Source organism: Bison bison, unplaced genomic scaffold (genome assembly GCF_000754665.1).
Source record: "Bison bison bison isolate TAMUID 2011002044 unplaced genomic scaffold, Bison_UMD1.0 scf7180017864327, whole genome shotgun sequence".
Taxonomy (NCBI): domain Eukaryota; kingdom Metazoa; phylum Chordata; class Mammalia; order Artiodactyla; family Bovidae; genus Bison; species Bison bison.
In genome coordinates this window covers 1,467,912-1,483,549 of record NW_011494899.1, presented here as the reverse complement: position 1 = coordinate 1,483,549, position 15,638 = coordinate 1,467,912, and the positions used below count along the sequence as shown (strand labels likewise).

At 45.6% G+C, this 15,638-nt stretch overlaps 1 protein-coding gene across 3 annotated transcripts in view; it reads right to left on the bottom strand.

Annotated features, from left to right (window-relative positions):
* Positions 1-15,638, bottom strand: part of SYN3 (synapsin III) — a 487,071-nt gene that overhangs the window by 407,021 nt on the left and 64,412 nt on the right. The window contains exon 1 of one of the 3 annotated variants that reach the window (XM_010853360.1): positions 747-841. The exons of the other annotated variants lie outside the window; for them this stretch is intronic. Within the exon in view, the coding sequence (XP_010851662.1) occupies positions 747-785 (39 nt within the window). The 5' untranslated portion in view covers positions 786-841. Of the gene's footprint in view, positions 1-746; positions 842-15,638 lie in introns of those variants that run through there. 3 annotated transcript variants of the gene reach the window in all.

Here is a 15,638-nt window from a genome sequence, read left to right as displayed (position 1 = left end):
CCTCCAATCCATCAGCCGCTAAACCTTGTTTCTGAGACCTGGCAGCACACCTCTGCTCCCTGGCGCCCCTAGTGGCACCTTCCTACAAAGCACCTGCTGTGCTCCAAGCTATTTCCTTGCTTAATCCTCCCCCACAGCACTCACCACCCTCTGACGTAAATATTTACATCCATCCCAGGTGAATATTTAATCGTCCATTTCTTTCACTATAATGGAAGCTCCAGGGGCAGGGATTTTGTCTGTTTTGCCCAGAGCTCTAGCCCAGCACCTAAACCAGTGTCTGGGAAAACAACACAGGTGCTCTGTGAATATCACTGAATGAACAGATGCCCGTTTTGCAGATGTCAAAGGTGAGGCCCAGGGAAGCAGGGTAACTTTGTCCAAAGATACATCCTGGGGTCCAAACCCAGGCTGACACCCTTCACACTGTACCAAGTGGCTTATCTGGGGTGACTCAAGTCTTAACTCGCAGAGCTCTAATTCTTACACCTTCCTGTGTCTTTCCCACGTCAGTGTGCAGCGTCTGCTGGGGAAGCCCACAGGTCCCTCTTTCACCGCTCCGCTCCTTCTAACTGCCCTGCTGATAGCAAGTACTTGGCAGGCGGCCCAAAGCCTGCTCTCAGCAAGAACTGCTTCCTGTCGGTTTCCCACATAGGCCATGTTTTCAGCTCTGAGGCCTGGTGGGCTCAGTGACTTCCTTGGCTGGCATCTCGGGGCTGAGCTCTTTTCCACCAGTACAGACTCACCTTGCAGACAAAACAGGCTTTGAATGTCTGAAGACTCATTCAATGGACCTTTCCAGAGGAGGAAATATTGTGCAGAAGCAGTACCAGGCATCTGAGCAAAGGTCTGGGCCCCTGGGTCAGTGAGAGCTGCCTGGCAGTACTGCCCACTTCCCGTGCCAAACACCCAGCTGTGGAGGCAGATGCAAAGGCACCTATGCTCATCAAAAAAAATCTTAATATTCCTCTGTGTGTGTGCGTGTGTGTGTAGAAGGCAGGTAAGGGAGAGGTAAAAACATGTCAAAATACACATAAAATAGAGACAAATAAAATGACAAAACCTACATTCCTAAATGTTCAAGTAATAAAATATCCAAAGTTAGCTGGAGTTCACCATATTATTTTTTAAAAAATCAGTAGCAGTGACTTGCAGTTTACAAAGTGCTGGCATGTGAAGGTTTTTAGAATTGAACCCCATGAGTTTGAATCAAAGCTTTACCCCTTACTTGTTGTGCACCTTTAGACAAGTTAGCCTTTCTAAGCCTCAGTCCCTCATCTGTAAATGAGGTTAAGAATGGTACCTTCCAAAAAAAAAAAAAGAATGGTACCTTCCTAGGGCAGGTGTGAGCATTGCAATTAATGGATTCCATTAAATGGAATTAATATCCACTTGAGTCCTTAGCAAGGTGCCTAAGTGAAAAATGAATAATCAATGTTAGATATCACATTTATGTTCTTTAATTTGATCATTACAATGACCTCATGAAACGAGAGTAGGTATTAGCATTCTCATTAGTGGATGAGAAACAGAGAAAATGACTTGGCCAAGGTCACAAAGTTACCTGAACTCGAGTCATCCATTAATTCATTAACTTAACAACTAATTCTTTTTTTGAGCAACTATTGTGCCAAGAATAGAGACTGAAACAGCAGCATCTGAGAATCAAAGTAAAACATCCACTGTCATTTTCCCTCTGCCAGGGAAAACTTGAAGGGTAGGGAGAGCTTCTGATAATGTCCGAAGGACAGAAAGTGTTTGCTGAAGGAGAGAGGGAGGAGGGGGAGGAAGAGGAGGGTAGGAGATGGGGGAGGAAGGGGAGACAAAGGATGGGGAGGAGGATTGAGGAGGTGGGGGGAAAATGGGGGAAGGAGGATGGGGAGGGGAGGGGGAGAAAGAAGCTTTAAGGGGTGGGAATGGCCCCAGAATGGTAGGATCGTCAGAGCCTCATCTCTCCCCATTTCCAGAGCTTTTATAAGGTTGAGAGACCTAGGAATGAATTTTGCCACCTGCAACGAACTTGTGACAGATCGGGCAAATGTTCAGAGATTTTAAGACCACAACTTAGCTACGTATTAGAGAAGGATGAATCGTGTCCCCTTGACATCTACTTCTCTTCACTGTTGCGCTGGGTTCCACAGGTGTAAGTACCATTCTGCTGAATTCTCAGAAATGTGTGTTTATAGGATTAAACAAAGCACATGTGAACGTCTCCCCGTATTTTTCCAGATGGTTGATGAATGGGTTCAGGGGCTTGGAGATCGAGGTGCAGAAGCAGAGTCCATGTTTGGCAGTTGTATCACAGATGGGTGTGATGCTGACGGTGAGGTGGTGAGGCTGGAGCTCTGGGAAGAGCTGCTCGGGGTGGGATGATGAGCCTAGAGATGAAGCAGGCATGATGCTGTCGAGTATGGTGAGCAGAGATACTGAAGGAGCTTAAGTAGGGCTGATGTAATTTATTTCTGTAGATTTTTTTCCCAAACGGAAACTTGTGATGACAAGAACATCTCATCCATCAAAGCTCTGAGAAATTAAAGTGTTCTATCCTACCTTAACATGCTTTCCTTTATTTGGTTTTCATTTCACACGTCCAACACCATTTCAGTGCTGTAGAAATGAAAAAACCATTCAACCCTCCTTTTCTACCCACTGCTACCCACAGCTTGGGCCTCACCTTTTCTCCCTAGAGCTGCTTCCCAGGGGTCTTTCCTCTTACCTTCCTTCCCTTGATTCAGTCCACACATCCAGGGACCAGGGTAAAGCCTGGCGCCAAGATGAGGGCCTGCTGCTCCCTCTGCTTGGGCCTCAGAAAACATGGCTGGTTTTAAACCCCAAATATGGAGTCCCTGCTGCCCCCTACAGCCTGAGCTTAGTGCTGGACACTTCAGAAGGACCAGAGTGTCAGCATTCTGGGTGCTAAATGCTGTGAAGAAAAATGAAGCAAGTGACATGACACAGAGTGACTGAGAAGTGTGCGTGGAGAGTACCATTTCAGAGAGGGCAGTCGAGTACCTCTGAGAAGGTGACACTGCTGCAAAGAATCTGAACAAGCCATGTGGATACCTTGGGAAAGGGGGTTCCAGGCAAAGAGAACAGAAAAGCAAAAGCTCAAGGCAGGGTGTGATTGCCTGAGTTTTTCAAAGTTTGTTTCTTTGTGATAAAATAACTGCAATGTAAAATTTACCATTTTAACTGTTTTCTAAGTGTATAAATCAGTGGCATGAAATATATTCACTTTGTTGTGCAACCATCACCACCATCCAACCACAGAACTTTTTCATCATCCCCAACAAAACCCTCGTGTCCAAGAAACAGTAACTCGTTCTCCATAACTGCTGGTAACTGCTACTGTACTTTCTGTCTCTATGAATTTGACTATTCTAGGTACCTGATACAAGTGGGATCTTACAATATTCATCCTCCTACATCTGGCTTATTTGACCTGAAGTTTGTCCATGTTGTAGTATATGTCGGAATTTCCTTCACTGTAAAGGTTGAATCATATTCCATTGTATGGATATACCACATTTGTTTACCCATTTGTCAATGAACCTTGGGTTTTAGGTCTACCTTTTGGCTACTGTGAATAATGCTGCTATGAACATGGGCTAACAAACATGTTTGAATCCCTGCTTTCAATTCTTTTGCTATATACCCAGGACTGGAATTGCTGGGTCATGTGGTGATTCTGTCTGACTTCTTGAGGAACCACCATACTGTATTCTGTAGCAGCTGTACCATTTTACATTCTTACCAGCAATGTACAAGGGTTCCAATCTTTCCACATCCTCATCAATACTTGTTTCCTGGTGTTTGATTTTAGGGAACAGTGTGAGAAGGCCAGTGTGACTGGATCAGAGTAAGCAAGAAAGACAAGAGCAGGAAGAAGGCCAGGGAAGTCTAACCATGAAGGGTGTATAGCCATGCGAAGGACTCTGGCCATCACTTACAGTGAGATTGGGAGCCTCTGGAGAGCCATGGGTTGTGGGGAGTAACAATCCCATGAATGATAAGTTAAAACCCAATGCTCTCAGCTCCAGAAGCATGGGGTCTTAAGGCTAGCACAAGCCTCTCTTCTTTCAGGCTGCCAGAGGGTTAAGTAAATGCAAACACGGGTAAATGCAGTGAAAGGAGATATTTCCTTCCCCTGCTGACACACCTGATGCAGGAAGCAGACTCCTGCTCCCTGGGAATGAGAGGCCTGGCCAGACTTGTGCTTCAAGAACACGAACGTCGCCTGGACACAGGATGGCTTAGCACTTCCCATGTCAGTTTCTGAGAGCTACTGAACAGCCTAAGGCCCCATCTGTTTTCAATCTTGTTAAAAGGGCCTCGTGTGCTGGCGCCTATTTAAAATAATGCACACATGGAGTTTCTAAAATGAAGAAGAAAAAGGGGCCATGCTTTCCCTGCCGGCACAGCTTATGTGTTTACTTTGGAGCTGGTTTCGGGAGTTCTGAGACAAGACACAGCTAATTTCTCTTCCCGGAGTTGATTTGCAAGTCCCCACAGGCTTTTGCTCCAAGCATTTAAGGCAGCTTGGTATGAACTGGTCACCCCTTCAAAAGGCCACTGTGAAATATCTCCAAATTAAGGCTGGGCTTGGGAAAGGAGAACCCAAAGCCATTTTCCTCCTTGCAAAAGGGCTGTTTTCCCAATTCCTTTTCCTCAATAGAGACTTATATTTTTAAAGGCCGAGTTCTCCTTTCTCAGATGTTCCTTTTCTTCCCAAGAGGCCATAGCAGTTTCAAGACAGTGTGACCCAGATAGAGCCCAGAGTCAGCGTGAATCTAATCGCCAAATGGGGATTTCCAGGGTCAGAGTCAGGGGAAAGGAGCCCCCTGCAGTCTATGCACTCCTGTGCGGGGAAGCAAAGGTGAGGAGGCTTCTCTGTCCACATTCCGGAGGCAGGCAGCCCCTATGAGCTGCTGAAACAATGTCATTCCTGAGTCAAGAGGGTATCTACACATCCAGGGCCACCAAGAGCTGTAATGGGCCATTTCTGACCCTGCAGGCTCAGGAAAAACACAACACAATTGTAGAACCACTGTACAACTTCATTAATAATGGCCCCACAGGCCTGGGACTTTATTACTAACCTCCCCTAAACTAGGAGCAAGGGAAGTTCAAAGAGGGTACAAAACTGAACATGTTCATGGTGGCCCATCCGTGGCTCCTATCATTTTCTGCTTCTTCACACCTTCTTTGACCCTCACGATCTAGTTGACATTGTTTTCACTTGATGGCAGCAATGCCCAGCAGCAGAGGGGGCAATGGTTATCCCAGTGGGTGCAATGGTAGAAGTAGCAGGAATGAAGAAACGCAGGAGAAGCAGGGGTGTTGGGCTTTGGAGAGGAAGACACAGAAGGAGTGATGGTACTAAGCATGGCTAGTAGCAAGAGGACTGAAAAGCGTATGTGTGACCTTGGTAGCTCTGGCAGCAACATTATAATATAGACTGTTTGTAATCTAATATCACTAATTATATTTACATTAGGATTACAACATATAATGGTTAAGCACTTACTATGTGCCAGGTGCTGTTCTAACGGCTTTGTGTGTATTAATTCTGACAGTAGCCCATTAGGTAGGTCCTTTTATCGTTGTTGTTGTTGTTCAGTCACTAAGTTGTGTGTTACTCTTTCCAACCCCATGGACTGCAGCATTCCTGGCTTCCCTGTCCTTCACCATCTCCTGGATATTATCATTATGCCTACTTTATAGTTGGCAGCACTAAGGCATGAGATTAAATATAATTCCCCAAGGTCACACAGCTGGGAGGTGATGGATCAAGAATACAAATACAAGTCATCTGGCTACAGGATCCCTGCTCTCAAATACTCCCCTAGGCGTCTTCCAACCCATGGCAGAACCCAAGGCTAGGAGAGCAGCAGGATGGAGGGAGTGAGAATCTCTTCTAAAGAGGATGTCTATGGAGTGGGATACTTTCTGGAGGTTCAAAGGTTCTGCATCAAACAGAAGAGTAATTTTTACTTTGTAATTTGCTTAAATACTGGGTCCAGGTTCGATGCACTGATACTGGATGCTTGGGGCTAGTGCACTGGACGACCCAGAGGGATGGTATGGGGAGGGAGGAGGGTTCAGGATGGGGAACACATGTATACCTGTGGTGGATTCATTTTGATATTTGGCAAAACTAATACAATTATGTAAAGTTTAAAAATAAAATAAAATTTAAAAAAAAGACTTAGTTAGAAACAAAAGAGTTTATTTCAAAAGATGGCTAAAAAGCAGCAGTATGGTGAGGCTTTGGGGTTCGAGAGGTGTGCTAACCAGGTCTTATTTTCTGTATTCTGATGCTTTCATATCTTTCAGGCTCACTGAACCTGGATGGACCACCTCTCACAGAGTTAGCCAGAACCTGGAGAAAGTAAAGACGTGCCATAGAGAGTACCTGTCAAACGTGAGACAACCATCCAGAGCCCATACTGTAATGACCTTCTCTACCAGGCTCTGATGCGAAGAGATGACCCATTGGAAAAGGCCGTGATGCTAGGGAAAGTTGAGGGCAAGAGAAGAAGTGGGCAGCAGAGGATGAGACGGTTAGATAACATCACTGACTCAATGGACATGAGTTTGAGCAAACTCCAGGAGATGGTGAAGGACAGGGAAGCCTGGCGTGCTGCAGCTCACAGGGTGGAAAAGAGTCAGACCAGACTTAGTGACTGAACAGCAACAAGTAGGCTCTCACTCTGGGCCACTATCTCCCCCGACCCCCAACAACCCAGGGCCAAGTGCCAGACAACCAGGGACAGCCCCTACACCCCAGAGCCTGCTGAAATTATTCAGATTAGTCAATCTAGAATGTGCTTACCATGCCTTGCCTTTTCCTTTCAGTGGAACCACAATAATAAAGGCTCTTGCCCACATTTTCCCCTTGCTCCCTCTGCCTCTAGACTGGCCATGATGCTTCCCCATGGGATCCCCACATCGTGGTATTTTGTGCCTCCTGCTTTAGGGGACTATGAGTATGAGACAATTCTTCCTTCATGACAGTCATTTCTGTGTCTGCATGTCTTATCATACTCGCCTATAACAAATCGCAGGTCCCTACACAACACCAGGCTTGGTCCAGCCCTTTGGGGTTTCACCTGGCTTTGGGCCTCTGTTGCAGGTTGCTGGGTGCACAACCAGGGCTCACATTGACTGAGGTAGGCTGTGTTACAAAGATCCAAGAGCAGGAGGTGTCTATTTCATTCTGCAACTTCCTCGCTGTGGGATCTTGGGGAAATCATAGAAACCTCTGCCGTGACATTTTTGTAAGAATGAAGGAGAAGGTCCCTGCCCCTTCTCTGTCCTGAGGCCTTTAGTGATGAGTAAAAGGAAAAGGGAAGGTGAAGTTTCTTCAGAGCCACCTGGGAAGCCCACATCATCATAAACTGAAGTACCACCTCCTGTCTCTAGGGGCCCACAGGGCTCCCTGCACAAAAGGAATCATCTTGGAGTTGCTTCAATCTAGTACAGGGTTCCCCAACCTTGGCACATTGACTTTTTTGAGTTGGATAATTCATTCATTGTTATGGAAGGCTGTCTTGTGTACTCTAAGATGTTTAGAAGCATCCCTGTCCTCTTCTCATAGAGGTCAGCAGCATCCCCCTGTTGGGACAACCAGAAACATTTCCAGGCATTGCTAAATGGCCCCCAGGGGCAAAATCACCCCTGGTTGAGAATTACTGATACAGAGAAGGAATGAGTTAAGCTCTCTCCCTTCTTCTCTTTTCTCCTCTCCACCTCTCCCTTTTCCTCTTCTTTCTCCTCCTCCTTTCTCTCCCCATCTCTCTTCTTCCAAAATGCTTGATGTTTGCAACCCCAGGTACCCCTGTGGAACAGCAGGGCTCTAGGGGCACAACTGGAAAATAGTTGCTCTAGTGAACAACTCCAGAGATTGCCAGAATAGAATTCAGCACTCTCTTGATGGTGGGTCTTGGTTTTATTTCCATCGTGTATTTACCAACTCAGCTCATCTAGCGCGATCCAACCACCTCATCCATAATTTACTATCCTCTTTAAGTAGACTCGTATCAAACCCACAGAATGTGAGAACTGAAAGTTCCTTTGGGGCTACCGAGTGAGTTTCATCTTGCTGCCAGCTCTGGTTGCTGCATGGAGAATGATGAAGCTGCCCTAAGCTAAGCCTGCCTTCATCGAGCAGTGGTGTCTGTTGGGGGAGAGTTGGCAGGTAGAAAACACTCCATGCATCTGCCAGTTTCTCCTTTACAAATCAGTCAACCCAGATCCAAGGTCCTCCTGGATTTAACTAAAATGAACCAAATCTTACAATGTGATGAACACAGTAATATTGCTATTACTACCTCCATTTTGCAAAGAAAGAAACTGTAACCAAGGACACGGAGTCATATGCTCAAAGTTCCATAGGTAATAAGAGGTGGTGCCAGGATTTGATCCTTGCTCTTCTGATCCAAGACACAGCTCTGTCCATCATACCAAACCCTCTTGAGATGTCTCATCTTCTGAGGCAACAAAGTTTCCTCCACACAAATACTACAGAGCAGTAGTAAGAATTAGTGAAATGAGCCTGTTTAATTTCAGATTCTTAATGTCATTTCCCAATAAATATAAGCAAAGAACAGTTAAAGTAAGGATTAGAAGAAACCAGAAGCGACACAGAAGGGTGGTGGGGGTAGCAGATGTGTATCCCAGAAATGAGGGGTGAATTAGCAAAGTCAGGAGAATCTGTTTTATAGAGTATGGACTGCTCGGGAGCCAGGAGTTCAAATCCTGTAACCTGCATTGCTGGACCTCTCTGAACTTTAGTTTCTTCTGTAATAGAAACGGGTAACTCCAAAGGCCACCATGAGGATAAAGTGAGGTAGCTGTTGTTCAGCTGCTCAGTCATGTCTAACTCTTTGAGACCCCACAAACTGCAGCACACCAGGCTTCCCCATCCTTCACCATCTCCCAGAGCTTGCTCAAACTCATTTTCATTGAGTCAGTGATGCCATCCAACCATCTCATCCTCTGTCCTGTCCTTCTCCTGCCTTCAATCTTTCCCAGCATCAGGGTCTTTTCCAGAGTCAGCTCTTCTCATCAGGTGGCCAAAGCACTGAGCTTCAGTTTCAGCATCACTCCTTCCGATGAATATTCACGATTGATTTCCTTTAGGATTGACTGGTTTGACCTCCTTGCAGTCCAAGGGACTCTTAAGAGTCTTCTCCAACACCACAGTTCAAAAGCATCAATTCTTTCATGCTCAGCTTTCTTTATGGTCCTACTCTCAGCATCAGGGGTGTGTGTGTGTAGCAAGTGCTTAATATTTAGGACTTTATTATTATTATTACTATTATTGGTATTATGAAATACTAAATTTCATGAAGGTATTTGGGGGGAAGGGAACCTAGTTCTAAACTGATTTTAAAACCCCTCCCCAAAAAAAGCAGTGAGGTAAGAGTTAGGTTTTAGACAGATGGGTAACTGGACAAACAGGTATACAGATAGTTGAAGAATGGACAGATAGATGCTTATAGAAACAACATGTGGGGGAACCAAGATGCAGAACCTAAGGGAAAGTCACTATAAATAAGAGATCATCTGAATTAAGTATTAGCTCTCCAAAGACCCTCAGAGGCACCAGTGAGCAGAATGAGGAAGAGAGGCAGTGAGAAAGCCGTGGTGGTGCCTGGTTAGGGGGGGCCTTGATGCTGCCGAGAGATTTTGGCCTGCTTCCCACAGACATTAAAGAGTCTGGGCCACAGAGAGCAAAGGGAGAGAGAGACCAAAGTGGTTGTATGAGAGTAAGCAAAGTGAGACACGTGATCAAAACCTGGTTCTGTCCAATGAATGCAAATGTGGGGCTCCTGGCACTTGGCTGGCCCAGCCACAGGAGGTTCAGCCCCTTCGTTTCCCCTGCTTTTCCTGGCAGCCAGAGGGGAGGGCTGACTGTCTCCTCTCTGTCTGGACAAAATGTAGGCCCTGAGGTGGGGTGGGTGAAGAGGTCACCTGGTTCAGTTCCACCTCAAACAATCTGAGAACCCACCCAGAAGCTCATGAAGGGAACCTCAGGGAGGAAAGAAAGTTCCAGAAACACAGGTAAACAGGTCCCTGAGAAAATCAATCTGAAAAAGTGCTGTAGGTAAGAGGAAGCAAGCCTTTTTTCCAGGTCCAGCGGGGCAACAGGTGAGCCAAAGAAAGCAGGCAGGCACAAGTTCCAATCACAATTCTGTTGCTAATCCCTCAAATACCTACTTTACCCCTCCCAGCCTTGGTCTTGTCATCTGAACAATAACAGGACTAAATTTAGCACTGTGAGAGAAGCATTAGAGCCATGAAGGCACACAACTGACCTTCAATAATAATTTTTTTTTCTTGGTTTTAACATGCACCCAGAACCCCCTAGATGCAACTCCGTGCCCCTTAAGGGGACTCAGTTCTACTTCCCATCTGCCACTGCCCTCTGCCATAGCCAGGTTTCTCCCTTGAGAACTCCCACAGCCTGACTTGGCAAGGAGGAGACAAGCTTGGCTTTACTGTAACCAGCACTATGACCTTGGGCAAGGAATACCTGGTGACTAGCCTTGGCTCTAGAGAAGAGATTAAAACAGGCATTAAGATGCAGGGTCAGTGGTGCACCAGGGCTTCTGGAGTATTCACATCTCAGGTCTTTCACTGACCGACCGCTGGGTGGCCTTACGTAAGACACGACCTCTCGAGTCTCAGTTCCATCAGCACTTCCTTGGTGAAGTCACAGTGAGGGTTAAGCATATACAGATAAACTCAGACAGTGGCTGGCCTGTTGTGTTCACCTAATGTTCACCTGTATCACTGGTGTCAGATTAGTGCTGTAGCTATGTCACTCACCATGCCAAAGAATATTTGGGTGAATCTGTTTCCTGGGAAGTTCTTACGGTAGATCCGATATTTTCTCTGTAGCTTTTGCATTTTCCCCTACTTCAGATTATTAGACAAATATTTATTGAGCACAGATTAGGTATCTGGTTACTGGAAACACCTACTAAATACCTGAATAAGTAGCCAGTGGTATCGTGCTACTGTAACACTGTGTGTCTTTTTCTCACGGCTCCTGATCAGTTTGCAATTGTGGTGTATGCATGTATGTATGCGAGTGTGTGCAAGTGTCAGTGTGTGTGTGTGTGAGAGAGAGCTAGAGATCAATTATGTGATTAACATCTGTCTTTCCCATTAGACTTTAAGCTCTATCAGGTAGACACTATGTCTATTTTTAATCACCTTTTCAGTCTTAGCACTCACCACATAGTAGACACTCAGTAAATATTTGTAGGTTGAATAAAGATACTGTCCATGTTCTCTATAAGCCCAGAGACTAGAGGGAGTGACAGGCAGGTGAACAACTAATTTCAAAGTAATCTGGTAAATGGAATGATAGAAATATGCATGAGGTATGTGACAGCATGGTCAAGAGGCACCTTACCCTCCTTGGACAGAAGCAGCTCAGGGGAAGCAGAATAGAAATAATGCCTGAGCTAAACCTTAAGGAAAGGTAGGCAGGGCTCACTTGCAGAGGACCCTGTAGGCAAGTCTGCAGCCCACAGAACAAGTCTCATGGACAGGTCAGTCCTTACATGGAAGAAGAAATTCACCAAGTCTTTTTCAGATTTTTACTTCTCCAGATACACCTTCCCAAGTAAAAGAGCATCTGGAGTCAAACTGTGAATTCCAGCTCTGCCACGGGTAAGCTGTGTGGCCTTCAGTAAGCCCCCCAACCTCTCTTAGCCCTAGTTTCCTCATCTGGAGAATGGGGGTAGAGCATCTGCTTGTCATAGAGTAGTGATGAAGATAAATAAACTAATCTGTCTGATGTACTTAGCATGTGCCCAGCACCCAGTAAGCATGTGATTAGACATTGGTTATTTTCACTAATCCCTTCTGAGTCCAGACTACACAGCTGTCGTGTACATGACAACACCATCTGTGGAAATTATCTCATGTTACCCTCTAAACTCCCTGAGAGAAGTGATCCAAGACTTCTCTTAAGGTTCAGCTTAGGTTGAATTCTACTCTAAAGGAAGCTCCCTATGTGATGTTAAATATACATACTGTAGGACATATAAGCTCATTCTCAGATACCAGCTTCTCCTCTCTTTCCCAGGGTCTAGAAAAGGCAGCCACACTGGATATGATCCAAAAGAAGCCATTTCAAAGCATGTGTCCTGTTTATGTGCCAGCCACACTCCCCACCTCAGGAGATTCTGGTCAGGGTGGGCTGGGAGATTCCTTAGACAATCTAATAGATTAGTTTCCAGTTTAGCATAACAGCTAGACAGATTTCTGCAGTGAAGTCATCCAAGTCAATTAAAAGGCATTTTTCCCTGCTGTGAGTTCAGAAGTCCCTTTGGTTTGTTCCAGCTTTCTGGGATGTTTCATAATAGGTTCCACCCTGGGTTAATTAATAACCCTTGATTCCTACTGAAATGCAAAGACTGAAATCCTGTGTGCAAGCACATCCGGGCAGGGCCTGCTGGCAGGGCTGGGGTGAACCCAGCAGGGCTCCTCTCATCAGGGAGTGAGCCAGACCCCAAACAGTAGAGATGACAGCAGAGCTGGCAGCAAACGTAAAGAATGGCTGAGCAAAAGCTGGAGGTCAAAGCTGGAGAAATGGCATGGGGAGAAGAGCATAAGCAGTTGAAGAAATCACGAGGCCAGAGATTCAGCAGGTTGGGAGTAACCTGGAATGTGGGTGTGAAATGGGTCAGAGCAAGTGGCCAGGACTGTTGGTGAACAAGATGAGGGTGACGGTGGTCACTTTCATGCGTTGCCAGCTCAAACACATCCTGCGGGTTTGGTTCCATCCTCTCTGTTTTAAGGAAAACAGGTTATCCCTTCTATTCTCAAATACAAGTTACAGGTATGAGAATGAAGCTCAATGGGCTAAAGAACACCAAGTCAGGGATACACACACATTTTATGAAGTTCTTTCCATGAACCTTCTCCCCAAGCATAATATTCCAGGATAAGATGTTTTTTTTCACCCAATCCAGAGCGGAATTTCCCTGCCTCCAGTCTCATGCCACCCAGTCTATCTTCTAAAACCACTATCAGCATGTGCATCCTAAAATGAAAACATGATCATATTACTCCATGGTTTAAAAAGTCCAATAAATATGTCTCACTCCCCCAGGACACAATTCAATTTCTAACCGCATGCATTGCCATACAAACCCCATCCTGGATAGAGACTATTTTCTTTTTCAGCTTCATCTCCCACCACCCTTTTGCATGCAACCTCTACTCTGGTCATTTCCCTGACATGTAACAAATTGAAATTTCAAACATACTCTTTAGTGGAAAGGCTTGAATACCTGACTACCTCACTACCCTGTGTGCACAACTGTACCCTTCCTGTCCTGACACTTGGCTAATTCTTGCCCCCAGGCCTCTGTGAAGCCTCTCCTAAGAGTGTTCCCAGGCAAGGTTGACGATCCCTCCCTCTTCTGTGCTCCACTATGCTTTGTATGATCTCTGTGTCAGCACGCATCCCAGTGTACAATAGCCACAGCCCCCATTGTTTATTTTCCACCAGAAGGAGAACCCTTTGAGAGTGGTGAGCTCTGTCATTAAGGCCACATACAAAGCATGTGCTCAGTAAGTGTTTCTTGAACAAAGGGGCAGGTTAAGATACGGCATTTTATTTACTTTCTTATTACACATTCCTCAAGAAATTAAAGGGCTTATTATTTTATCCTTCTCATACAGTAAAGCGTCTGCCTGCAATGCAGCAGACCTGGGTTTGATCCCCGGGTCGGGAAGATCCCCTGGAGAAGGAAATGGCAACCCACTCCAGTACTCTTATCTGGAAAATTCCATGGACAGAGGAGCCTGGTAGGTTACAGTCCATGGGATCGTAGAGTCGGACTCAATTGAGTGACTTCACTTTGTACTTTTACAGAACCTCTAACTTGATCTCCACTGGAGTCTCATCTATCTATTAATACAATATTGGACTTCCCTGGTGGCTCAGATGGTAGAGAATCTGCCTGAGGTTCAGGAGACACAGGTTCTATCCCTGGGCTGGAAAGATCCCCTGGAAGAGAGCATAGGAACCCACTCCAGTATTCTTGCCTGGAAAACTTCATGGACAGTGGAGTCTGGAGGGCTACAGTCCATAGGGTCACAAAGAGTCAGACACGACTGAGTGACTAACACTTTCACTTTCAATATGATATTAAGAGGGGACAGGACAGATGTTGATGGAGTGGGTGGCAGTTAGGGAGGGTAAATTACAGAACTTGGCAGGCATAGGCTAAGGAGTTATGAGCAGCAATTCCCGGTGCAGAAGATGGACCTGCTTTCATGCCCATGGCTCCTTTCTTCTCATCACTGGTTAAGGTATAGTCACACCAGGAAGAATCACCCAACTGGCAAAGCAGTCCTGGTTACACTTAGAATCAGTACGGCTCTCCAACATGGTATCAGCACCCCCTCTAGTGCAGCTCCTTCATTGACCATCAGCTGTTAACAGCTGTTGCTCACCCCCACCCCCCATTCTTGAAGAAGAAAGCCTCTTACAGGTAAACATGGAAAATATGAACTTCAGAGTTAGAAAATTAGATTTGTCTGCTATTAAAACTATCAGTTCAATTCAGTTGCTCAGTTGTGTCCGACTCTTTGTAACCCTATGGACTGCAGCACGCTGGGCTTCCCTGTCCATCACCAACTCCTGGAGCTTGCTCAAACTCATGTCCATTGAGTCAGTGATGCTATCCATCCATCTCATCTTCTGTCGTCCCCTTCTCCTCCTGCCTCTATCTTTCCCAGCATCAGGGTCTTTTCCAATGCGTCAGTAGTTCTTTATTATCAGGTGGCCAAAGTATTGGAGTTTCAGCTTCAGCATCAGTCCTTCCAATGAACATTCAGGACTGATTTCCTTTAGGATAGACTGGTTGATCTCCTTGCAGTCCAAGGGACTCTCACGAGTTTCCTCCAACACCACAGTCCAAAAGCATCAATTCTTTGGCACTCAGCTTTCTTAACAGTCCAACTCTCACATCCATCAGAAGTGACCAAGAGTTTCTTCAAAGGGTAAGACAAAAGACAACACTGAAGTAAATGTAGTAGGAAAAACAATGACATGGGAGATGGAAGCCCAGGGTCTCCCTATTTTGAACTCCAACAATAATCCGATGTGTATGCTAGGAATAGTCACTTGCCCTCTGTGAACCTCTGGATTAGATGATCTCAAAGTCCCTTTTTGACTCCACCCTTCTATGACTGTATCATGTCATCCATTCACTCACCCATACACTCAACATTCGATGAACACTTTGACCAGGACCTGTGCTACCTCCTATCAAGGAAAAGCTAGAAGTTTATACCAGGTGTCAATTAAATTCCATGTATCAATGGGAAATAATATTGGAGATATTATTTGTATATATATATATATATACACACACACACACACGTGCATGCGTGCTAAGTCACTTAATTCATGTCCCACTCTGTGAAAACCCAATGGACTGTAGCCCACCAGGCTCCTCTGTCCATGGGATTCTCCAGGTAAGAATTCTGGAGTGGGTTGCCATGCTCTCCTCCAGAGGATCTTCCTGACCCAGGGACTGAACCTGCGCCTGTGTCTCTCACATCTCCTGCACTGGCAGGAGAGTTCTTTTACCCCTAGCATC